The sequence below is a fragment of the Staurois parvus genome, unplaced genomic scaffold, assembly GCF_062004578.1.
Source record: "Staurois parvus isolate SC_StPar_1 unplaced genomic scaffold, SC_StPar_1.0 ptg001049l, whole genome shotgun sequence".
In the NCBI taxonomy this organism is placed as follows: Eukaryota; Metazoa; Chordata; class Amphibia; order Anura; family Ranidae; genus Staurois; species Staurois parvus.
This window is the reverse complement of record NW_028318845.1, coordinates 690,360-717,226: the sequence shown is the minus strand read 5'-3', so window position 1 is coordinate 717,226 and position 26,867 is coordinate 690,360. Positions and strand designations below refer to the sequence as shown.

Here is a 26,867-nt window from a genome sequence, read left to right as displayed (position 1 = left end):
TATTACTAGTATAAAAAAAATTCCAGTATGTAAACCGCCATTTGTAAATGCTATAAATTTCATGTAAACCAATTAATTTACACATATTGGGTTTTTTTTTTTTTTTAGCAGACATGTTGCAGAATACATTTTGGCCTAAATTTATGGCGAAATTCGATTTTTTACGGGACACGTTTAATAGCAAAAAGTCAAAAATATAGGTTTTTTTCTCAAAATTGACGGTTTTTTGTTTATAGCACAAAAATAAAAAATGCACAGGTGATCAAATACCAACAAAAGAAAGCTCCATTTGTGAGAAAAGAGGGAAGTAAATTTAATTTGGGTGCAGCGTTGCATGACCGTGCAATTGTCAGTTAAATTAACTGAGCGCTGTATCGCAAAAAATGACCTGGTCAGGAAGGGGGGTAACTCCTCTGGAGGGAAAGTGGTTATCACCTTCATGACGGAGGATAAAACAAATCTTAGCCTCTTCCATCTGACTGTCCGCATATATATATGGCCCTATGTACATACATTGCTGTGCTGAGTGTGTGCTCCCTGCGTGCACCCAGCCCTGTAACTGATGGGTACCGCAAAGCTCCTGATGCATACCTTCTGATCATGTGACTGCTGTAACTGACAATCACAGCGGTCATATGATCAGAATGGCATTTAGAACCTCTGAGGGGCGGGAAGGGGTTAATGCCTGATCACAGTTCTGCAACTTTGTCATGTGTTAGTAAATCTCTACATATCATTGCAACTACTTATTGTATTCAAGTGAATTATATTGTATTTTTTCCAGCACAAGTTGGGCTTTCATTTGGTGCTAAATTGTAATGATATCACCTGACTTATTTTTATTAAAAGAAAACTGGCACAAACTAGTAACAAATGCAATATTTTCACCAACCAACAAAGAACCCAAAATAAATGTTCCGGCTCCTGATGATCGCAGTGATATCACATATATGTATGTTATTAGTTTGTATCTGTAGTACAGCCCAGAAACATTAGCGCACATTTTTCTTTCTAATCCTACTTACAATACACTGACCCTGACCTTAGACCCCCAAATCTAACCCTGACCTAGGGTTTAGAGCAGCAATGGGCAAACTCCGGCCCGCGGAGCTAGGCTCCCGCTAGGCTCCTCTCACAGTCCGCCCTGAAGACCGGTGTAGCATGAAAATCTGTCTCCTATGAGCATCTGTCCCCCTCGACGTATCTGCGCATGTGCCGGAGATCGCCGATCGGCTGCTAATGCCTGAAACTGGCACATGCGCAGATACGTCGAGGGGGACAGATCCTCATAGGAGACAGATTTTCATGCTACACCGGAACGGCGGGAACACGGCGAGAGGAACGCGCGGAGCAAAGGTAAGTGAATTGACACGGGGGGGGCTTAATATGGGGGATGAATTAATATGGGGGATGAATTACTATATGGGGGATGAATTACCATGGGGGATGAATTACCATGGGGGATGAATTACTATATGGGGGATGAATTACTATATGGGGGATGAATTACTATATGGGGGATGAATTACTATATGGGGGATGAATTACTATATGGGGGATGAATTACTATGCTTACTATGGGGGAATATTACTATACTTACTATGGATGACACATACACATCATTCATCTACTCTTGGTCCGGCCCCCGGGTCCAATATATGAACCCATTGTGGCCCTCAAGTCAAAAAGTTTGCCCACCCCTGGTTTAGAGTCATGTGATTGTAAGCTCCGCTGCATGGAGCTGCCAATCACAGAAAATACACATATTAGTCACATTTCAGGGATTATTTGTGGCGGCTGTTGAATGCTGAAACATTTGCACAGAAATTGTTTTCTGTATAGATCCCCTAAATTTCACTTCTCAATTCTGCATAATTATTTTGGATCCATGACTCAATGAAAACACCAAAAGCTACCGGATCCCCATGAAAACAATGCAAACGGAATTCACTGAACAAGGTTTGGTAGCCTCAAGATTCCTCTAAGTTCAGGTTCCCTTTTAAAAAAGTTGTGCTTTAATATTCTCGACTTAAATGGTAAATTAACCGATTTCTCGCCTCCCTATAGCAGAAATACTACTACAGGGCTGCGCAAAATCATATTTATATATATATATATATGCTTTTGCATTTTTGGGTAGAAGAAGCGTGTGCCCTACCCGTGCCGCCATTGACGGCCTCAGCTATCGATCACTGGATCCCGGCTCGCGCCCGGCGATCGCCGAGTATCACTGACGGGGGAGAGACCTGTATGTAAACAATACAGATCTCTCCCGTCAGCTCCTGCACATTGCTTTGTATGGCTCTGCATTGCATTGCTGACATAGTAAAGCACACACACAGCACACTGTAAAACAGCGCACAGTTAACCCTTTGATCACCCCTCATGTTAACCCCTTCCTGCCCAGTGTCATTAGTACAGTGTTAGTGCTTTTTATTAGCACTGATCACTCTATTAGTGTCACTTGGGATGTCAGTGGCAGTTAGTCAGTCCCCCCCCCCAGTGTCAGAATGCCCGCCGCAGTCCCGCTACAAGTCGCTGATCACTGCCATTACTAGTATATATATTAAAAAAAAAAAAATTCCAGTATATATACACCGCCATTTGTAGATTCTATACCTTTCACATAACCAATTAATTTACACGTATTGGAATTTTTTCTTTAGCAAAGACATGGAACCGAATACATTTTGGCCTAAATTTATGAAGAAATTAGATTTTTCAAATTTTCTTACTGGACATGTTTAATAACAAAAAGTCATAAATATTGTTTTTTTCTAAATAAGACTCACCTTCCCTAATACCATGGCAGACAAGTTCACTTGAAGACTCGCACAGATTTCACACATCGGTCCTTCCACTGCCCCACTATAGAACACTTCTCAGCACAGACTGACTATACTGGAATGTGATTGGTCGATAGAGATCACTGCATGGCATCCTTTCTCTATGTGGTGCCTTACTGAACAAACCCAGTGTAGTTATTTGTGCCACCAGGGACCCCATCCCACGAAGCAGAAAAATATAGAAACTTGTTTAGAAAAGATTTATTGACAGTGCAAATATGTAAAAAGGAAATTTGCAATCATCTAAACATATCAATGTATTGAAATACAATTTATCTTGATTACATTACAAACTTCTGCATAGATAACTGCCAGATTCACAAAACTGTTTTTTTTTTAATTTTTGCAGGACAGTAACGATGTTTACAAATAAAGACTCAAATTATTTTATCGAAATCTGTACTTGTAACTTGTTCATGCAGATTTGGCAATATATCTGTGAAGGGTGAAATGTATCCAGGTCATGGTATATCTAGCGGGGGTTAGCCTAGGTTCCCACTATGGATCACACAGGGATGCACACTGCATTCTGTACAATTCACACGTGATTCACTGCAGTGCAAGCTGACCAATTCATTTTGAATCCACTCAAATGGCACCCAAGTTCTGCACCAAGTCTGGAAATGCACTGCAACCAGATCACATGGTCATTTTGTACCCCGCAATCTGGCGCAGGATACGCACTGCATTTGTGACCTGTGTTTGTGGTGTCGTTATCATTGCACTAACCCCCCTGCAGATCACAAGGGCAGTGCAGTTAGAATGCGGTGTGGGGAACCCACATTGATCTCTGATTTCCTGCACCGTATTCTAGTGTGAACCGGGCCTTAGTCACATGTAACCGGACTTGTTCTGTAATGTTTACATTTCACAGCCATCCAAGCAGCTTCTTACGTTCAGCAAAATGTAACTTAAAGAAGAATTTATCACTTTTTTATACTAACGAGTTCCTGATGAGACAAAGTAAATGCAGCATTTCCCCATCTCCTTAGGTGTCCTGTAACACGAACAGTGATGATGGAAAGGATGCCCCCCCTTGTCTAACGGGTGTCATCATAGAAGAGAAAACCTGCTGAACAATATGAGGGTTTAATATATTCAGGGCAGAAGGATGTTAGGCTGGGGGGGGGATGTACGTCTTCATCCAATCACAATACATATAATGCTGACACATTTTTATATTTGGGGTCTCAAACACCCTGCTATCAGATATGATATAGACTGCTACTTCCAGAGTTCAGGGCGAAGTGACAGGGTCTCTTTAAAGCTCACTCCCCCAACTCATTTACACTTCCTTTTGCAGTGATACCCCACTCTGTTGAAGCCCCCCAAAAATACCTGGGTGTGGGACAGGATGTGATATCTTCCCAGAATGCAGTGCTTGGGGATGAGCGACCAGCCAGAACCCTGACAAGTGAGAGAGGAGGGTGACATGACTAGCAGTAGGTTGGGTGGCCTTTAAATAGACTGTTACTTTGTTCTGAGTGGGCAAAGTCAGATTCTCTATATAGGGATCCTTTTGGCAATCAAAGTGCTGAAACATGTAGCAGTTCATTAAAGTGACATGTCCTCACCAAGCCTGCTGCTGTATGGATTGCAGGATCAGTACACATTGAAAGTGGTCATAAACCTTTACATATACCTAGTGAAGTGACTGGCTTCGGGTGATACACAAAGATTAAACAAATCCTCCTACATAAGTTGTACCTGTTTATCTGTGGTATTCTCTACATCTATTCACAGTTCTGAATTTATAAAGCTTGTCTGAGAGTTCAGAAAACTGGGACAGAAAACAGAAATTACACACTGCAGAGCTCAGTGACGAGAGTTCTGAGAGTTGATTGGAGGAAACGGACACCCCCCCCTCCAGACAGCATATAGGTACAGAGCTGAGGCTATCAATCTGATGAAGATCCCTCCCCATCACCATTTTTCTCTTGGTGTCAGGAAAACTTGTCAGGATGACAAGGAGGCAGCAGACAGAAATGACACTTAGTGCTATTAACTGAGACAAGCACACACTATAGAGGGATGTGCTTTGTACATATTTCATGTCTGAGGTTTACAACCACTTTAACTGTCCACCTTGTATTTTGCAATCTGCACCCCCAGCAAATCCCCCCATACAGTCACATACTGAGCATGATCATTTCCATCTCTGCAGCCCTAACTGTACATACTCCACTCCTGTACTCTCATTGGGTGGTGAACCTCACCCAAGCAACAGGCCTGACCGTACAGAATATTGGCCATGCTCATATTATCTCCCGATATTTCCCAGCAGGCATTGCCTGAACTCTCCCTATCTGCAATGTTTATTCCACTAGAGTTTTGCTTTGTAATATAAATGTTTCATTATCACATAAAATGACTTAAAAGATAAACTGAGTATAAATGTGGACACAGTAAAGGACAAACACAACCCCATTGCAAAAGAAATTATTGATAGCAAAATGCTTGTAGAATAGAAATCAGAGATCTTGAACAAAACCAACACCATACTGTATCAGCTGAACCCTTAAAGGGAACCTGTCATTATGAGCAGAAATCTAAAACATATTAAATGAAGGGTCTCTTTTCCGCTGAAAGGGGTGGGATCTGTTATATTCTGAGCTCCTCTGCAGTCCTCCGACATTTCCCACCCATCCTCCATATTTTGTTTGTCACAGCTACATTGATGACGTTTTACCTTGCCAATGTTGTGTGTTTTATACCCTCTGGGCCTTTGGTCAGTTGCACATCTTATAGTCAGAACAGGCATTTAACAGATGTTTCTGAAGTTCAGCGCTCACAGGTCATCTGCATAGATTTTTCTCAATTGTTAGTGTCACAGACCTGGGTTCCACAAGTACAGCAATGAGGGAGGACGGCCGACATGCAAAGTATCGCCGTCCATCACACATCTCTGAAAACCAACCAATAGGCTGGAAGATTGCTGCAAGAACCTCACGTTCTCCAGTCCAGACAGGAGTGGTAGCTGAACAAACACAAGCATGCTCTAATATCCCTCAGCTGACACCAGATGTCAGACACCAACCTGCTAGGACTAGTAACTGAGGGGAGGACCTTGCTTGTTGTGGGAAGGAATGAGAGCAGAACTTGATTTGGGCAGCTAGAATACAGATTTCACAGCCTGTAATATCTTTGGCAACCACTAGAGGAAGACTTTACCAAAATGCAATTGTCTGGCTACACGGGGTAGACCCAAATCTTCCATGCAGGGCATTCTCTAACTGGCACCAGTGCTGAGCGAATGACCCCCTGAGGTTAGTACACAGAAGGGAGACACTCAGCACTGGACCCAGAAGACTGCTGATATCACTGTAGTAGCAGCAACAGCAACTACTACAGCAATTTCCAGTGTTATACAGGGAGCGGTGAGGTATGTGATATACATACATACATTGATCTAAGCCAGGCCAATGTAACTGTGCAAGAAACAGCAAACCTAGTATTCAACTTAATAATAAAATAGGATTTGTTCATTCTTCCCATCTACTCTGCAATACACAGATCTGATTTCACATATGGCAAGATCAGTTTAACAGAAATACTTTCATTAAACACTTTTTTTATTATAGACAAAGTAGGGAAGAGTTGGGACTATAAAATTGTTATTGCTGTGTGTGGACCCTGTCTGGGAAATTTCCCTCCAATTCCTTTCTTTTGAGGAGTGTCAGACAGAACAGGAAGTATGATAAAATCGTTCAATCAGGTAATAGACACCAATAACAATTCATCCATCCAAAATTAATACAGGAAGGGGAGGTCCTTAAACAGAATGCTAAAAATAAATTTATATCTAAAGATGATTCTTAAATCCACAAATCTTGAACAAAGTGCTCATTATTCAATAGAAGACGGGTCCACCTGAAAGTAGAGAATAAACGCTAAAACAAGCCGGCGGATTGAAAGCAGAACGGGATCAATATCTTCCGTCTCCTTGTTGATGATCTTCAGACAATTGTCATCCTGTAAAGACAGAGATTTTTATTTTTGGTTGTACTCCAATGTAAATGCTAAAATATAAATGACAGAAGTCTTTGTACTAACCAGGACCTCTGATCTGACACTTTGTCACCTTTCTTGTGATGGGGCCCAATGTCACCAATGTAAAGAAGAATATGTGAGCTTATAATATTAGTTATTGTAATATTTATGTAAATAATTTTATATCCCTTTAACATTTCACATTTTTCTGTTTGCTGCACCATATTTCCAGCGCTGCAATATACTGTATATTGTACAGTAAGTCCCTGGGTGGCAGGCTTGTAGACGGTGGATACAGTATGTGTCACGTTGGGTTTTCACCTACACATGGTGAGGGGCTCCAGGATTTGTGTTTAATATGAAGAAAACAAACTGGTTTTCTCAGATCTTAAAATAAGTTCTATTGTCACACATGTTCACTCTGCCCTGTTCATAGGCACTGCTGTGTCACACATTTCACAGAGCCTGCCTTCTGAACTGGGTGCTGGGAGGAGGAGTCTCAGGAGGCGGAGTCAGTACAAGAATCACTGCTTGCAGGCAACAAGGTACCATTGGATATGTAGTCCTTAGAAATGGAAAGCAAACAGCAGAGGAGAAGCTGCAAAGCATGCTGGGAATCCAGGAAATTGTGGAAATTGAGGGCCCCAGACAGGAAACACTCATAACAAGAAAGGAGATGTTTGAAGTACACTTATATTGGATTGTGAAGAATAACAGTTGGTTGTATTGTTATTACAATGCTGATGGTATAAAATGAACGTTGTGACTATAGAACTCATCTAGATCTGATGATTCCATTATATTATCTGACATCTTCTATTACAGTATGAGATCCCCCCAAATGGATGTTTCAGTATTAGATATGGGAAGATGTCAAACTACTAATTCCTGATCTGGTGGCATACAGTAGGTGGACGGGTCCTCACACCTGGTGTATCTAATAGAAAGGTCTCAATTCTCCCTGTAGGACAGACCTTCTCAATCCTTTCAACACAGAGGAACCCCTGACATAACTCTTCAATCTCAGGGAACCCCTGCTAAAAATTCTATATATACACAACTCATGATACATTCGTGTGATGGTCAGTGGGAAGAATGATCCTTACATTTGTGGTCATTGGGAGGAATTAGCCCCTTATAGATCGCTATGAAGATCAATGGTGTCAGTGGGAACTTATCTGAGAGGCACATTGGTCATTGATCAAGGAACCCCTAACCACCTCTGGAGGAACCTTTGTTGGGAAACCCCGCTGTAGGATCCTATATATATGTTCATGCAGCTCTCAGACTTTACGTGAAGGGAGGTGAAGCTGTGAGCTCCAGTCCACCAATCACATCTGGGTGGAGTGACCCTCTGGCAGCCATTGATAAAATATTGTTCTCCTTCACATGAAAATGGTATTAGACTCAAATCAAAAAAGGTGTAACACTAGAGCTAGATTTTATGTATTTTGCTTATTTTGATAGTATTTTGTTTAGTTCATACATCACAAAACTTACTACAGACATGAAAATGTACTGAACACGGCACAATTCACTAAGCGGTATCTTACATCATCCGAGTATGCAGTAGGATACCGCATAGCATTTAAAAAAAAAAAAAAGTTTGAATTCACAAAAAAAAAAAACGCTACTAAAATACTGCATGAGTTATTTTATCAAGTCAGTTAATGTTTCAGCTGTCAGAGAGGTTCCCCAATGACAGCTGAATGTAAAAAAAAGAATTGCTGGTCTGGTATGGAATTTGAGGGGAACCCCCATGACATTTGTAAAAAAACGGCATGGGGTCCCCCCAAAATCCATAACAGACACGTATCCGAGCATGCAGCTTGAAACATCAGAAAAAAAGGGGGGTGGGGGACGAGCGAGCGCCCCCCCCCCCCCTTGAACCATACCAGGCCACGTGCCCTCAATATGGGTGGTGCCCCCCCAAAGCACCTTGTCAAAGGGACAAGGATCTTTTTCCACAACCCTGGCCGGTGGTTGTGGTGGTCTGCAGGCAGGGGGCTTATCGGAATCTGGAAGCCCCCTTTAGCAATGTGAATGAGTATGCAGTGCATGATATCACTACCCATTCACAAAATACAAACAAACAAAAAAAACACTAGAGTGAAAAATGACAAGAGAGAGTCTTTGACAAGTCATTTATTATACAAAGAAAAATAAAAGAATGTCCCCCTAAGTAGATTCAAGGTCAATCACAATGCCCACCGCCGCTACCCGAAAAATGAAAAAAAAAAAAAAAAAAGTTTTGCTCCTGCGTCTGACTGCTCCGCTGGCTTGACAGTTCTTAAATATGTAAGGGGTGGGGCCACCTAGTGACATGTATATGATCCCGCCCCTTTGCAACATCATCCACCCCTTACATATTTAAGATCTGTCAAGCCAGACCCCCACAACCACCGGGCAGGGTTGTGGGGAAGAGGCCCTTGTTGAGGGAATATGGCCTGGTATGGTTAAGGAGGGGTGTGGGGGATGTTATCTTTGGCATGGGGGTTCCCCTCAAAACCCATACCTGACCAGAAGGGCTGGGTATGGATGTATAATTATTAATTGCCGGCAAATTTTTTTTTTTTTACATTCAGCTGTCAATGGGGAACCTCGCTGACAGCTGATGACTCTTAGGTTGTTAAGGAATGGGTGGCCATGGAGTCCTCAACAACCCATGACAGTACTGACAGATACCAGTACATACCGCATGCCTGGACCACTACTAAATTACCGCATGCATTTAATTATTTCCTTTTTTGAATTGACTTTAAAGGTCTTTTATGCGGTATTTACCGAGTGTTTTTGTGTGGGGGGTGCCGAGAGGGGGAGTGGGGAGGTGGGGGGCCAGGGTTCGGGGAGATGTATCCGGCGGTTAGGAGAAGGAGAAGGGTGAGGAAGGTGGCATGGGAACGGGATGTGCAGGAGCATGTGGGTCTGTTGGTGGTAGCGTGTGGGTCGGCGGGGGAGTGGAGTATCAGGAGGAGGTGGTGAGAGCCGTAGAGGGGAGAAGGAAGAAGTGAGGGTGCAATGTAGAGCTGTTTTGGGGGAGTAGGGGGGTAGAGGGAGGCAAGTTTGGGAATGGAGGAGAGGAGAACGAGGAGGAGGAGTGCGGGTGGCATGCTAGGGTGAGTGGAATGCTGGTTGGGTCAGGGAGGAGGGAGGTTTCAGTCAGGGAGTGAGGGTGGGGAGACTCCTTATGCCATGACGGAGTTCATCAGTGTCCAATTGTAGGAAGGGAGTGAGAGTAGTGGGCGGCTGGGGCCGCAGCTGGCTGGTTGCAGTCTGTGGGTGCTGTAGGCCGGCATCGGTGGGTACAGTGGTTTGGCGACTAGAAGAGCCGTGGTGTTTGGGGGTGCTGGAGGCCCGGCGTCGGGAGGAGCTGAGGGCCCGGCGTCGGGAGGAGCTGAGGGTCCGGCGTCATAGGGTGCTGAGGGCCTGGCATCAGGGGTGCTGAAGGCCCGGCATCGGGAGGTGCTAGAGGCCTGGCGGCAGGAGGTGGTGTAGGCCGACATCTGGAGGTGGTGTGGGCCGATGTCCGGAGGTGGAGTGGGCTAGGCGTTGGTGCCTCCGCCAGATGGAGCGGGGCTCAGAGCTGCGTGGTGGCAGGGGCACGGCTGAGTGGAGCACGGTGGGGAGCAGATGTGGCAGCGGTGGTTTACCCACACGGGGCCGATGGCGGCTTACCCTCTCCATGCCAGTCTGCCACGGCATCAGAGGTTGTGGTAGGCCGCGAGTCGTCGGGTCTCTGCCGGAGGGACGGCACGCAGGAGGGCGGGGTGGTGGACTTACGGTCCCTGGTGGGGTGGTGGGCTTACGGTCCCTGGTGGGGTGGTGGGCTTGCGATCCTTGGTGGGATGGTGGGCTAGCGATCCCTGGTGGGATGGTGGGCTAGCGATCCCTGGTGGGATGGTGGGCTAGCGATCCCTGGTGGGATGGTGGTCTATAGTCCCTGGTGGTGGTTTGCAGTCCCTGGTGGGTAGTGGGTGCCCGTTAGTGTCCCTGGTGGCTAGCGGCGTTTTGGCGGCTGGGCTCCCTGGTGGGTAGTAGGTGCCCCTGATTGTGTACCTGGTGTCCCGGTTCGTCAGGATGGCAGTGGACCCCTCCTGGGTGTTGGTAGGGCCGGTAGGGATGGTGGCAGCTTTCCCTGACATTTGGGGAGGAGCGGAGGCGACCCACCACGCCCACGATCCTCGCCACGATTCCGGCCGTGGCCGGCAGGAAACACTGTGGCTTCGGGTGCCGTGGTAGGCCTCGAACTGCTTTGACCCGCCGGAGCTCCGTCGGAGGGACAGAGTGTCCAGGGCCCCTTCAGGGTTTTGGTGGGGACCTCGGCAGCAGCTCAGGGGCCCGGGTCATGCTGCTCCGGGCGCCATCTTGCCTACTTGTATGTAGGCAAAATATCATACAGGTTGGCAATAGATGTGAGTTTCAATGAGATGTCTACTGAGAAGAGCAGGGAGAAAAGCTGTTCAAGGTGGTGATAAGGGAACATATGAAATAATATAGGGTGGTAAATAAATAAACAGGTAATGATCAATTCATGAGGATAAAGAAAGATGTCACAGCAATGTGATAATCAGTGACATAGAATACAAACATGCGTACTACTGTACATAACTAGACAGGAGACAAACGTATAATAGTAATACAAAGCAGACAGCTGGGTAATGACATTCAGGGACTCACATTCAGTTGCTGGAGGAGTTAGGAGCATTCTCTTCATTGTCTGCAGATAGAATGTGTTGGTAACTATGGTTAGTTTCAGCCTACAGAAATATGAATGCCTGCCCTCAGACAGTCTCTTGCACACAGATAGTTTGACCCATCAGTACCAATTCCCACAGGAATCCTGTGATCGGGGCATACGTCCACCCGCCATGTCATTTTACCTGTCATAGATCTGACCGGCTGCTGGCAGCAGAGGAGGATGCTGCACCTATGCCTCCCGGTAGTCCAAAACACAGATCTGATGCTGATGGACCAAAGCACCCGTGTGCATGTAGCCTGACCAAACAGAGAAAATTCTGAAGAAAGCAGGTAAGTCATTGACCTCTATCACACCATGTATGTATGAATTGGCAATTAAGAAATATATATCAAAACAGGTGATGGGACGGCCAAAATCACATTTGCACTACTTCATGCTGAATGAAACATTCCCTGTCTTCCCCCACAATGTCTATCTCACCCATCACTCTACCTTTTACAACAGTTACTGTCACTGAACCTGGCCATGGACGGAGCGATTTTCTTTCCTGCAAAGAAAGTCGCTTGATTCTGCTGGGGGGTTGTTGCGGGGGAAGCCATCCCTGCCAGAAGAACACAGTGGTTACTGCTAAAATCTGACAGCTGGATTGTACTCAGGTTGATCGATCGAATAACTTGGGTACATTCTGCACGCTCATACATGGTTCAAATCTCGGCTGGTTTAGCAGGGACTGGCTGAGATTTGAACCGACAATGCTCAGCATTACTCATAGTATCTTTAAAGATGCCAAACCTGCAGAGAAGCCAAGGAAGGTTCACAGTAACTCTCCTACTACCTGCAGCTTTCCCTGTTTCCTCCTGATGATCACAAACATCACTGCTGTATACTGTAATGAGTAGAAGAGGTAAGTGTTCCTTTCTTTTCTGCAGGTATGGCATTTGTAATGATACTTTGTGTAAACAAAATCCCTTTACGCCCCGAGGTGATCAGTCCATCTACATGTACAGTGGGGATCGAACGTTTGGGCACCCCAGCTAAAAATTTGTATTAATGTTCATAAAGAAGCCAAGGAAAGATGGAAAAATCTCCAAAAGGCATCAAATTACAGATTAGACATTCTTATAATATGTCAACAAAAGTTAGATTTTATTTCCATCATTTACACTTTCAAAATAACAGAAAACAAAAAAATGGCGTCTGCAAAAGTTTGGGCACCCTGCAGAATTTATAGCATGCACTGCCCCCTTTGCAAAGCTGAGACCTGCCAGTGTCATGGATTGTTCTCAATCATCATCTGGGAAGACCAGGTGATGTCAATCTCAAAGGTTTTAAATGCCCAGACTCATCTGACCTTGCCCCAACAATCAGCACCATGGGTTCTTCTAAGCAGTTGTCTAGAAAACTGAAACTGAAAATAGTTGACGCTCACAAAGCTGGAGAAGGCTATAAGAAGATAGCAAAGCGTTTTCAGATGTCAATATCCTCTGTTCGGAATGTAATTAAGAAATGGCAGTCATCAGGAACAGTGGAAGTTAAAGCAAGATCTGGAAGACCAAGAAAAATATCAGACAGAACAGCTCGCAGGATTGTGAGAAAAACAATTCAAAATCCACGTTTGACTGCACGATCCCTCCAGAAAGATCTGGCAGACACTGGAGTTGTGGTACACTATTCCACTATAAAGAGATACTTGTACAAATATGGTCTTCATGGAAGAGTCATCAGAAGAAAACCTCTTCTACGTCATCACCACAAAAAGCATCGTTTGAACTTTGCAAATGAACATATAGACAAGCCTGATGCATTTTGGAAACAAGTTCTGTGGACCGATGAGGTTAAAATTGAACTTTTTGGCCGGAATGAGCAAAGGTGCGTTTGGAGAAGAAGGGGCACAGAATTTAATGAAAAGAACCTCTGTCCAACTGTTAAGCATGGGGTTGGATCAATCATGCTTTGGGGTTGTGTTGCAGCCAGTGGCACAGGGGACATCTCACGAGTAGAAGGAAAAATGGATTCAATAAAATTTCAGCAAATTTTGGATGGTAACTTGATGCCATCTGTGAAAAAGCTGAAGTTAAAGAGAGGATGGCTTCTACAAATGGATAATGATCCTAAACACACCTCAAAATCCACGGGGGATTACATCAAGAGGCGTAAACTGAAGGTTTTGCCATGGCCTTCACAATCTCCTGACCTCAACATAATTGAAAATCTATGGATAGACCTTAAAAGAGCAGTGCGTGACAGACAGCCCAGAAATCTCAAAGAACTGGAAGACTTTTGTAAGGAAGAATGGGCAAAGATACCTCAAACAAGAATTGAAAGACTCTTGGCTGGCTACAAAAAGCATTTACAAGCTGTGATACTTGCCAAAGGGGGCAGTACAAGATATTAACTCTGCAGGGTGCCCAAACTTTTGCAGACGCCATTTTTTTGTTTTCTGTTATTTTGAAAGTGGAAATGATGGAAATAAAATCTAACTTTTGTTGACATATTATAAGAATGTCTAATCTGTAATTTGATGCCTTTTGGAGATTTTTCCATCTTTCCTTGGCTTCTTTATGCACATTAATAAAAATTTTTAGCTGGGGTGCCCAAACTTTCAATCCCCACTGTATGTACAAAATATCATTCACAGAGCACAAATAGAGAAGGATGAATGAAAGACAATGAAGAATAAATGGATCTCACTTCTATCCACACTGCAGGTCCCAGTGAATTGGAATGTATAGGAAACCTCTGGTGGATGGAGATCTCTGTGTGTTCCTACATGGGGGGTACCAAGAAGGGACTCACTTTGTAAAGAGCTTCCAATAGGATTTGTAGGACATCAGAAGTGCCCCACTATGCCCACCTGGCTATTTCTATCTGTACTGCAGCTTATATGAATGAAAAAGATGTATGAATGGAGGGAGCAGACCATTCGATCACCAGCCTGTCGTCTATTCACATATCACACTTCATTCACAGAAGCCATAATATGTCTTTTATAAAGGATGGGCATAGTCAGCACTCTTCATTAGTATGATAAACCCCTACTGAGTCAGACCTATTAGTCTGCAATCAGTAACGCTCAAGTTCCTCTGCTGATTGGAGAGCTCTGGGGGTGACTCAACAAGTTGGATTTAGACTAAGTTCACATCTGTACGGGTGGTCCCGCTGCAGATCTGCACAAAAATCCATGTAGCCTCGCCACCCACACAGAGGAAGGTGGACCCGCGGGTGGGTGCCATTAATTCTAATGGCACGCCGCCCGCACTGCAAATCGCAATCGTACAGGGAACTGAGGTTCCCGTGCGGGCTGCGTTTTCCGAAGAAGTGCAGGGACTTCTTCCCCGCGTGTCACGGGCTACAGGAGTCCATTCAAATGAATGGGCTCTTGTGCCCGCGCAAAACGCGGCCCGCAGAAACGCGGATATGTGAACCAGGGGTTAAAACTGAACATTCCGTTAGCCTTTAAAAAAAATTGAAAACCCAGAATCTCATATTCCTGATATGTGCCTGCTGTACCATGTACTTGCATGAATGAGGATCTGGTTCTCTTTGTATTGCTTCCTTTGTGTGAAATCCCTGGTGTTCCTGCCAGTCCCTCTGCTTTCCTATCAAAAATTGACCACACTAGGCATGAGAGCACAGTGTAGTCAGTTCTATAGCTGTGCTGGGAACTCAGCCTGCTCTCCTCTAATGATCAGATTTGTCCTGACATGTCCCCCCCCCCCTCCCCACTGGGAAGTTCAGTGTTCTGCTGTTTCTCCTCCCCAGCTCACTGAGCTCCTTATGCAGCTGAGAACATACCGAATGTGACGGAATCACTATGGCCTCATGCACACAGGACAAAAAAAAAAAAAAGAAGAAAACTCTTCTAGAAGCTGTCCTTCTGTAGCGTTTTTGCAGGAAAAAACACCTGACGCTTGTAAAAGTATCTAACGCTTTTACAAGCATTAAGCGCTTGGGCATTAATTCATTTCATTGGCCAGAATGAGAATTCATTTCAACGGCCAGAATAAATTAACACTCAAGTGTTAAAAGCGCCTAGCATTAAGACACGTTTACCCGCGTCAAGCGTTCTTTCTGCCAAAACGCTGCTGCTCCTGGATGCACTGGTCCTGGGTTTCTTTTTCCTGCTGCTAAACGCTACTGCTACTAAAAGTCTATGTGTGCATGGACACATAGGATAACATGGAGGGCTGTTTTGAAGACGTAAAAAAAAAAAAGAAAAAAAAAAAGCCTGACGCCCCTGAACGTGGCTGTAAAAACAACTTGTGTGCATGAGGCCTTATAACAAAAGGAGAAAAAAAAGCCCCACAAAACTGTATTTATCATGATCTTTATATCTATACACAAATGTTTTGCCTTTCATTTCTATTTTAAACTGAATGGGCTGTTTTACAAGGGAGGGTTCACATATACTTTAATGAACTGGAAAATAGATCATCACAGAATGAATTTGCAGCATGTTTCTAGATCCTTTTCACTCCTGTCCCCAGTGCGATCTCTGTAGACACTGTTGCCTCTAGTTTCATAATTTGGCTTTACTGCCTCTTTAATTAAAATAAAATCTTACTTTATAGGAGGAATATCAACCATACATCCCCCATAGCCTCAATATCAGATCAATATGCATCACTCTACAGCTCAGCCCCCATAATATAACACTGCAGAGGGGACAGAACACATAATAATGTTACTTACTGGGAGCCGGAACATAAATATTGCGATCAGCAGGCGTCTTTCCTAAAGTAAACCAGAATTTGATACATTAGAAAATTGTTTTTTGAAACCTTCATATATAATAAGTCACACAAATATCCAACTAATTTCACCATTTGAAAAGTATACATCTCTATTCTGTATTTGCTGGTACATTGTTTTTAATGAAGTGGAGACCTTTGGATGGTTTTCACTGATGCTGGTCGGTGAGATTTCCTGTTCCAAATGACATCAATGGTCTTCACAAATTGCCCTAAACGTTTGGAGATAATCCTGACCAATATCTGTACAATATCTGTTCCAGCCGTTTGCCTGTGTTACCGGAGCCACCCTGGACTTCACTGTGAGGGACGCGGTTTATGAGGATAATAGCAAGAAGCTGTTCTTGTTGTGAACTGTTTACTGAAGTGATGATTCTCAGCCAGACTTCTAATAGAGACTATACTATACAGCCACATGTTACCATGACTGAGCCACATAGACATTGCTGGGAGGACTCCATGTTAGTGCAGCTTTCATCATCTATTGTGTATTATTCTGCAGTGTATTCATGCTTTCCCCCATTCTGGACCTGTCTTGCATTATAGATTCTAACATTGTACCTGTTTAGGCTGGCCATACATTATACAATTTTCCTTTAGATTTACCAAAACCATATCATATGAGGTCAAACCTAAACACTTTCAATTTGTATGCAATCAGGCAGGCCCTTGCACTACATAGCTATAGGTAGATCCAAAGGAAATTGAACAAGAAAATTGTATAATGTATGGTGAGATTTAGTGAACTGCAAGTTACAGCCACCGTCTGGCCAATTACCAATTCTGTGACAACTTTAAAATCTAACATATTGAACTAGGGACTGTAATTGGAGAGCTTGCTTTTAGAAATGTTTTATAACAGAACCATATGAAGGCCTTTAAAAGGGATACTAAAAAGGTTCTTTTTTTTTTCTTTATAAAATAACAAACATGTTATACTTACCTGCTGTGTGTAGTGGTTTTGCACAGAGCAACCTGGATCTTCCTCTTCTGGAGTCCCCTGCCGGCGCTCCTTCTTTCTGTCAGGTGCCCCCATAGCATGCAGATTGCTATGGGGGCACCTGAGCAAGTGTGTTCCCAAGCCGTTGCTCTGTGTGTCCATTCACACATGGAGCTGCGGCTTGCGCCTCCCCTCCCCCCCCTTATTGGCTGACTGGCTATGATTGCCAGCAGTAGGAGCCAATGGCTCCCGCTTGATGTCTCAGCCAATGGGGAGGTAGAGACCAGGGACAGCCAAGGCTGTTGTGTACATCGCTGGATCTCGATGGGTTCAGGTAAGTAATGAGGGGGCTGGGGGCATTGCTGCACACAGGTTTTTTCCCTTCATGCATAGAATGCATGAAGGTAAAAAAAAACTTGAGCCTTTACAACCATTATAAATATCCCTCTGTGCTGACATATCATTTTCTTCGTTGTCCGTATACAAGGGCTTCCTGCTGATCAGTATGTAGGACTCATGTCTGGTTCTCCTATATGATGAATAGAGCTCTGGTGTGTAATGTGCAGTAATCTCACCTGAAACGGAGCGTTTCCTGTATATGACGACTCCAATAACGGCCCCGATAATCAGTGCTACAACAACGACCACAACAACCCCGATAATTATAGGAGTATTGTCCTTAGGGGGATCTGGGGGAAACACAGAAGTAACATGATGTGAGATCTACTGACAGTCTTGTGTATTTAGTCCCAGAATCAGCTGATTGCAGGTCATAGAAGCACATTGTTCCTGCATTGTTCCATCATATCATTACAAGTGCACATTATAATTCACTAAATGAGATATAATGGTCTATAATGAAGAAACAGACTCACACATGGATGATGTCAGTGCCAGGAGGATGGATTTCAGCACAGCCAGGTCCACAGAGATTTGGGTTTCTGGAATGTGTAGAACAGACCTGACACTTCATAAACATGTGTGCGGTGTTGGGGGGGAACATGAAGGATAACAATCACCAGTCCACCATAAATAACACAGTGCAGTCAGCAGACATTAGTGTGATCATTGTGGAAGGAACACCTCGGGAAGGGTGCAAATTCTTCCAAATCATTTGCAAAGAGAAGGTGTGATAAAGAAGTTCTACAGGTGAAACTCAAAAAATTAGAATATGGTGCAAAAGTTCATTTATTTCAGTAATGCAACTTAAAAGGTGAAACTAATATATGAGATAGACTCATTACATGCAAAGCAAGATAGTTCAAGCCGAGATTTGTCATAATTGTGATGATTAAGGTTTACAGCTCATGAAAACCCCAATTCCACAATCTCAGAAAATGAGAATATTGTGAAAAGGTGCAATATTCTCGGCTCAAAGTGTCCCACTCTAATCAGCTAATTAAGCCATAACACCTGCAAAGGGTTCCTGAGCCTTTAAATGGTCTCTCAGTCTGGTTCAGTAGGAATCACAATCATGGGAAAGACTGCTGACCTGACAGTTGTGCAGAAAACCATCATTGTCACCCTCCATAGGGAGGGAAAGCCTCAAAAGGGAATTGCAAAAGAAGTTGGATGTTCCCAAAGTGCTGTATCAAAGCACATTAATAGAAAGTTATGTGGAAGGGAAAAGTGTGGAAGAAAAAGATGCACAAGGGATGACCGCAGCCTGGAGAGGATTGTCAGGAAAAGGCCATTCAAAAGTGTTGGGGACTTTCACAAGGAGTGGACTGAGGCTGGAGTCAGTGCATCAAGAGCCACCACACACAGATGGATCCTGGACATGGGCTTCAAATGTCGTATTCCTCTTGTCAAGCCGCTCCTGAACAACAAACAACATCAGAAGCGTCTTACCTGGGCTAAAGAAAAACAGGCCTGGTCTGTTGCTCAGTGGTCCAAAGTCCTCTTTTCTGATGAGAGCAACTTTTGCATCTCATTTGGAAACCAAGGACCCCGAGTATGGAGGAAGAATGGAGAGGCACACATTGCAAGATGCTTGAAGTCCAGTGTGAAGTTTCCACAGTCTGTGTTGATTTGGGGAGCCATGTCATCTGCTGGTGTTGGTCCACTGTGCTTCATTAAGTCCAGGGTCAACGCAGCCGTCTACCAGGAGATTTTGGAGCACTTCATGCTTCCTTCCACAAATGAGTTTTATGGGGATGCTAACTTAATTTTCCAGCAGGACTTGGCAGCTGCCCACACTGCCAAAAGCACCAAAACCTGGTTCAATGACCATGGGATTACTGTGCTTGATTGGCGAGCAAACTCGCCTGACCTGAACCCCATAGAGAATTTATGGGGCATTGCCAAGAGAAAGATGAGAGACAGGAGACCGAACAATGCAGAAGAGCTGAAGGCCGCTATTGAAGCATCCTGGTCTTCCATAACACCTCAGCAGTGCCACAGGCTGATAGCTTCCATGCCACGCCGCACTGAGGCAGTAATTGCTGCAAAAGGGGCCCAAACCAAGTACTGAGTACATATGCATGCGCATACTTTTCAGAGGTCCAATATTATTCTATGTACAATCCTTGTTTTATTGATTGCATGGAATATTCTAATTTTATGAGATTGTGGATTTGGGGTAAGCCATAATCATCACAATTATGACAAATCACGGCTTGAACTATCTTGCTTTGCATGTAATGAGTCTATCTTATATACTAGATTCACCTTTTAAGCTGCATTACTGAAATAAATGAACTTTTGCACGATATTCTAATTTTTCGAGTTTCACCTGTATATATAGTATGTTTGTGTACAGCACAGTGCACTGGTATGGTACAGCAACTAATAGTAGAAGCAGATAACTGGGGCCCATTCTCACTGTAACAGAGCTTTCTGAATGGACCATAAATGCACCTCATTGCACAAAAAAAGGTCCTGCCCCATTACTATACAGCCCAGCTACAGGAGTTAGTCAACATCTACCCTTGTAGTGGGGGTAGGTCTAGGGGGTAGAATCAAACAATATAATTACCCCTCACCCCCAGTCCAGTGTTGTCCTCTTCTCCACCCAAACCTCCAGCCTATGTGTGGTCCTTTCACTATTAACTCTTCATAGAGGGGGCAAGAGTGCAACCACGGCCATGAGCAGCTTAGCCACTTCTGGAGTTTCTGTTGGTTGTACCGGAGTGATGCAGCTACAGGCATCACCCCGATACCGTTTTTTTACAGCTGGAGCCCGGCTAACTAGCAGCTTGATTGCTTGCACAAGCAGGAGGGGAACACCCCCCCCCCCCCATTGCCTTCCACAGCTCTCTCGGGACCAGCCAATGTGTCCGACATTTACTTGGCTGTCATGCTGACCCTCTGCTTTCATTATTTTCTATGTTATTGACCTAGAACAAATATGCAAATCAACTAAGAGAGTAAAATTTGGAGTCTTTATTTGTATACCTGTTCTAGGTTTGTGAAGCCAAAAGGGTCAGTGTGACAAACAGGCAATTATCAACCAGTCAGCAACTGTAGCCTCTATGACCTCCTTTAAAGTGTTACTAAACCCAGGACCCGGCATTCACTATATCTGGTCTCCCCAGACCCTGCATTCACTATATATCTGGTCTCCCAGGACCCTGCATTCACTATATCTGGTCTCCCCGGACCCTGCATTCACTATATCTGGTCTCCCCGGATCCTGCATTCACTATATCTGGTCTCCCCGGACCCTGCATTCACTATATCTGGTCTCCCCGGATCCTGCATTCACTATATCTGGTCTCCCCGGACCCTGCATTCACTAAATCTGGTCTCCCACAGTACACAGAACATGGAAATGCAATTATTTTAGGAAATATAAATTGCTTAATACCTTTTCTCACCAGCAGTATGTAGCAGTCTTGTGACTTCTATCAGTGTCTGGCCGAGCACTGGCTACTCTTGTAGGAGGAGTTTTCATTCTCCTCTGACTATCCTACAAGGCTGCATAACCCCTGACCCTCTGTCTGGACAGCGCTGATTGGCCCTGTGCTGATCACATGCACTCTCCCAAAAGAAAAAACAAAAATGAAAAAACGCACCTCTCTATCAATACACAGTAAACAGAGCATGTGTAGACGTGCCACTGCTGCTCTAACTATGGCTGATAGATTGGGGACAGCAAAAGAAGGGCAGGATCAGGACAAGACAGGATCAAACACCTTTTTTTACACAAGGCAGAGCATTACCCTCTTAAGTTCCACAGTGAGTATAATAAGTATGATTTACAACATATACAGACTGATTTTACTGTTGTGGGTTTAGTAACACTTTATCTGTAAATTCTCAGTTATGTATGAACTAACCCTTTAAATCCAGAGTTACCGAGGTACAAAAGAAGAACAAATACCTCCATTGGCAATGTTACAGAATAGAACATGGGAGAAATAGTGTTGCGAATGATTCATCTACCAACATATCAAGAACAATATATCTTATATATGTGACAGTGATCATTGGTACAATATGAAATGATGACATGCCAATGACATGGAGATTCTGGAATTTTCTACAGATAACCATACAAAGGCAGATTTTTCATTGTAAATGGATTTCAAATCTCAACAAATCACTGACCAGCCACAGTGCAGGAAATACTACCCCAGATACTGCTGTGTAGGTCTGAATGCTATTTATGTATTTCAGTACTTTGTTTTGTTCCTCGGTTGCACTCGTTCTCATTCATTTAGTGACACAAACACAGCCGGCTTATTACAAAGGATGTTTCCATTTTAGCATTACTTGTGATAAACACACAGGGGGAGATTTACTAAAACCGGAGCACTCAGAATCTGGTGCAGCTGTGCATGGCAGCCAATCAGCTTCTAACTTCAGCTTGTTCAATGAAGCTTTGACAATAAAACCTGGAAGCTGATTGGTTTCTATACAGAGCTGCACCAGTTTTAGTAAATAACCCCGTGGTGTATGGACAGATAGCAGAAGTCCTACTTACTCACCCCATTTCACACGGAGAGTCTCATCCCCCAGGCTGGTGTGGTCCACATGACAGAAGTAAGTGTCTCCCTCCTTGGTTGGGACTTCCACACTGACTCTGGTCTGATAGGTGCCATCAGGATGGGGGAGAATTGAAGTCATTTCATCTGAAGGAACATGGTCCTCCCCATTCCTCATCCACTTCACATCCACAGGTCGGGGGTGAAACCCGTACACCAGGCACTGAAGTCTGGTCACATCATCCGACTGACGGCGGCCCCACACCTTCACCTCTGGACGCACTGAGAGAGAAAACAAGGTATGTGATCTGCTGACAAATGTAATCTATGTTCTAATATGAGATGAATGTGGACACATACAGTATGATGATCTCCAGCATAGAATTATGAGGTCACAGTCCCCCCCATTCACTCTAATAGAAGGTGAGCTGTCAGTGATGTCAGTGGGGTGTAGATCCATCAACACAGAGCAGTCCTGAGGACATCCCTTCAGAAGACGATCCATCATGCATCTCATTGACAGGAAGCGGCCTGTCTGACTCCCAGGATGGCTCACACTGATCAGCACTTTTGTCTTTTATCCACTTGTCCTCTGGAGGATTTACCCCCCTTCCTGACCAGGCCATTATTTGCGATATGGAGCTGCTTTACTTTAACTGACAATTGCGCGGTCATGCAACACTGCACCAAAATGAAATGTATGTACTTTTTGCGCTACAAACAAAAAAAGAGTGACAATTTTGAAAAAAAAATTATTTTCTGCTATAAAACATATCTAATAAAAAATCAAATTTCTTCATAAAATTTAGACCAAAATTTATTCTGCTACATAGTTTTGTAAAAAAAATCCCAACAAGTGTATAGTGATTAGTTTGCACAAAAGTTATAGCATCTACAAACTATGGTACATATAATGGAATTTTTTTTTCATACTAGTAATGGCGGTGATCAGCAGATTATAGCGGGACTGCGATATTGCGGTGGACATTTTTACACTAACTGACATTTTGTGGGAACCAGTGACACTAATACAGTGATCAGTGCTAAAAATATGCACCAACACTGTACTGACGACACTGGCTGGGAAGGGGTTAACATCTAGGGTGATCAAAGGGTTAAGTGTGTGCCTAGCTATGTGCTTGGTGTACACTAGGTGGTGCTTTTACTAGGTGAAGTGATGGATCGTGTTCTCAGTTCTGCAGAGAGACATGATTAGGGCCGTCTTTAACCTGTTCCCGTCCAGCCAATAGCAGAATGATGGCCGAGCGGGACTCTCATCGATCCGAGTGGGCGTCATGATGTCCTTCCGAGATCGTGCTGCACTGTGTACCTTCGACCCAGCCAATGACAGATCTGTATACCAGTCCATTGCCAGTACCCTGTGACCAATCACAGCAGGTCACATGATAATTGTAAACAATGGATGGCTTCCATTCATGCCATCCATTATACACAATTGTGTCACTAGCTGTGATTGGTGACATGTACAGACTGGGCCAATCACAGCCCATCTGTGTCATGTGATTAGCTGTGGCCAATGACAACAAAAAAACCTGAATTAAATCAGGTGTATTATGTGTAATATGAAAAAAAAAATCTTAAAAAAAAAAAAAAATGTAAGAAAAAAAACACTGAAACACATTATTTTTTCTTCGTACTGTCACCAGGCAGTGTCCCCAATAACGGCCACACCAGTTATATGATGATGCTGTACTGCATTGGTGACAGTATGTAAAAAACCCACATTTGTGAAAAAAAAATTTAAATTTCTTTATTTTCCAAAAAATTATGAAAAAAAAAATTACAACTTAAACAACACTCGCCATGCCTCTTACTAAAAACCTCGGACTGTCTACTTTCAAAAAAAGGGTCATCTGTACTGTTGACATTATTGAGTCTCAAGAAATTAGATTGGCCATCAGTACATCAGGACTGATCGATTTTCAGATAAAGAACATAGTTTGTGGAATTGATAACTTGAACTTTCCTACAGACTAAATAATTGTAAAGGAAATTTGTAAATTCTGCATTTTATTTTGTGTGCTTTGCCTATGTATTGTACACGGCACTCATTGTGCACACGGCACTAATAATGTTCTCATTACATGTTTCCATTCTCTCATGTCCTGATTAGAAATCAGCCTGCCTATGTAACGCCCCTCGTTACCATAAAGTACAACTGTAATATTAATGTGATCCCTACATAATCATGTGTATAAAATACTTCAAATACAAATAAACAGAACAGTTATTTGGAAAGATGCCGAGTGTAAGGTTTGTGTCTGTTCCCCACTGCAGTAGTTAGTAATTTGGACCCACCAATCAATAGGAGGTTAGGAGTTCCCTATAACATTTTCAGTATTAATGTCCAGAACAATAATAAACACTGATTTGGGTTATTTTCACCAAAGAAATGTAGCAGAATACATCTTGCCCTAAATTTACAAAGAACATTTATTTATTTGCAAATTTTTATAACAGAAACAAAGAAAAATGTTTTTTTTTTCAAACCTTTTGGTCTTTTTTCGTTTATTTAGCAAAAAATAAAAACCCCAGTGGTGATCGAGTACCACCTCATGAAAGCTCTAGTTGTGTGAACAAAATGCTAAAAATTTAGTTTGGGTACAGAGTTGCATGACTGCGCAATTGTCATTCAAAGTGCCAGAGAGCTGAAAGCTGAAAATTGGCCTGGGCAGGAAGGGGGTGACAGTCCCCGGTATTGAAGTGGATAAGTCTGGGCTCTGACCCGGCCATGCAAGGACTGTCACCCATTTCTCCCCCAACCTCTGTGGGGTCTTTTTTGCTATGTGCTTTGGGTCATTGCCATGTTGGACTTTCTGGCAGAGGGCAGATGAGTTTCCTCAGAATTTTGATGGCATTTTTCCTTCTATCCTGACAAGTGCTCCAGTCCCTGCTGCAGAGAACCCCCCCATACCAGGATATTCCCCCCTCCATGCTTTACTGCAGGAATGGTGGGATTTGGATGGTGAGATGGATTGGATTCCAGACATATAATTTAGTGTTGAGGCCAAATCATTCCATTTTAGTCCCATCTGACCAGAACACCTTTTTCCATGTGGCCTCAGAATCTTCAAGGTGTGTTTTGGCAAATCTCAGTCATGACTACATGTGGACTTTCTTGAGGAGCAGCTTTTTTCTTGCCACCCTCCCATACAAGCCACATTTGTGGAGGATTTGTGATATTGTTGTCACATGCACACAATGACCACTCTTTGTCATAGATTCCTGCAACAGCTTCAGAATTGCTGGAGGCCTCTTGGTAGCCTCTCTGACCAGTTTCCTCTTGGCTCTTTCATCCAGTTTGGAGGGATGACTGATCCAGGGAGGGTCTGTGTTGTACCAAATACCTTCCACTCCTAAATAATAGACTTCACTGTGCTTCTAGGCATTGATAAATCATTTGACATTTTCGTTTGTATCCTTATCCTGACTTGTGCCTATCCACAACTTTATCCCAGAGATCTTAGACAGTGCCTTGCCACCCGTAATTGATAGTTTTCTACAGTTGCACTACCAGGGACTGAAATGCTCCAGGAAAGCTCTTTTTATGCTGAGCTAATCAAAATGACCACAGCTGATCACAGTAGAAAATAAAATGGCTTTGTGTGCCATTGAGAAGGTGATTAGCTACACCTGATTGAGTTTACAAGTCATGTTTAGGAGGGGGGGGGGGGTGATCCTTTTTCCAACTCAGTGATTCGGTTTTTGAACAAAAAAAAACAAAACATGTTGGTGTTATATCTTTCACCCGGATGTTATAAGTTGCACTGAGTGAATCCAGCTGGATAAAACAAAAACTGTGTGTCTTCATTTCAGGCTGCAAAGCCACAAAATGTAATTATTTTAAAGGGGGGGGGGGTTGATTATTTTCTATACCCACTGTATGTACCATGGGTTGTAGACGCTATAACCAATTATTATACATGTTGAGATTTTTTTTGTTTTATAATTTATGAAGAAATTTGATTTTATTGGATATGTCCTATAACAGAAAGTAGAAAATATTGTTTTTTTTCTAAGGTTTGGTCTTTTTCATTTACAGAATAAAAAATAAATTCAGTGATGATCAAATACCACCAAAATAAAGCTCCACAAATAAATTTAAGTTTTTTCATGACACTATTGCACAGATCGAGCTTTTCTGTGACCTTAGATTCTTAGGCCTTGTTCACATGGGTGTACTTAGAGTGGTTGTAAAGGCTCAAGGTTTTTTACCTTCATGCATTCTATGTATGAAGGTAAAAAAAAACCTGTGTGCAGCACCCCCCCAGCCCCCCCCCAATACTCACCTAAGCCCCCTCTCGCTTCAGTGATGTGCACTGGAGTCTCGGCTATCCCGGGTCTCCCTCTTCTTATTGGCTGAGACAGAAGCAGGAGCTATTAGCTCCCAATGCTGTCAATCACAGCCAGTGAGCCAATGAGCAGAGGGGGCGGGGCCAAGCCACAGCTCAATGTGCGAATAGAAAAATGGAGCAGTGGGGGCCTCCATAGCAATAGGCTGCTTTCACACTCAGCAGTTTTTGCAGCACTTTTGAGTAAAGAAAGATAAAAAAAAAAGGCACAAGAAAAGCTCAAGAATAAAAAAAAAGAAAAATGCATCTCTTTAAATTCAATGTATGTCTTCACACTGGTCTGTTGCGCTTCCCTTGTGTTGTACTTGGTGTTAAATCCTGCTTGCCGCATTTTGGGCG

The 26,867-nt window shown here is 43.4% G+C and overlaps 1 protein-coding gene across 5 annotated transcripts in view; it reads right to left on the bottom strand.

Moving 5' to 3' along the window:
• Positions 1-3,033: 3,033 nt before the first annotated feature.
• Positions 3,034-26,867, bottom strand: part of LOC149440896 (class I histocompatibility antigen, F10 alpha chain-like) — a 90,105-nt gene continuing 66,271 nt past the window's right edge. For 3 of the 5 annotated variants that reach the window (XM_089658005.1, XM_089658007.1, XM_089658006.1), the window contains exons 4-8: positions 22,159-22,437; positions 17,803-17,916; positions 16,229-16,270; positions 11,515-11,554; positions 3,034-6,819 (exon numbers count right to left, since the gene is read on the bottom strand). In XM_089658005.1, the coding sequence (XP_089514131.1) occupies positions 11,517-11,554; positions 16,229-16,270; positions 17,803-17,916; positions 22,159-22,437 (473 nt within the window). In that variant the 3' untranslated portion in view covers positions 3,034-6,819; positions 11,515-11,516. Of the gene's footprint in view, positions 6,820-11,514; positions 11,555-16,220; positions 16,271-17,802; positions 17,917-22,158; positions 22,438-26,867 lie in introns of those variants that run through there. The other 2 variants (XM_089658009.1, XM_089658008.1) reach the window with 2 other exon arrangements.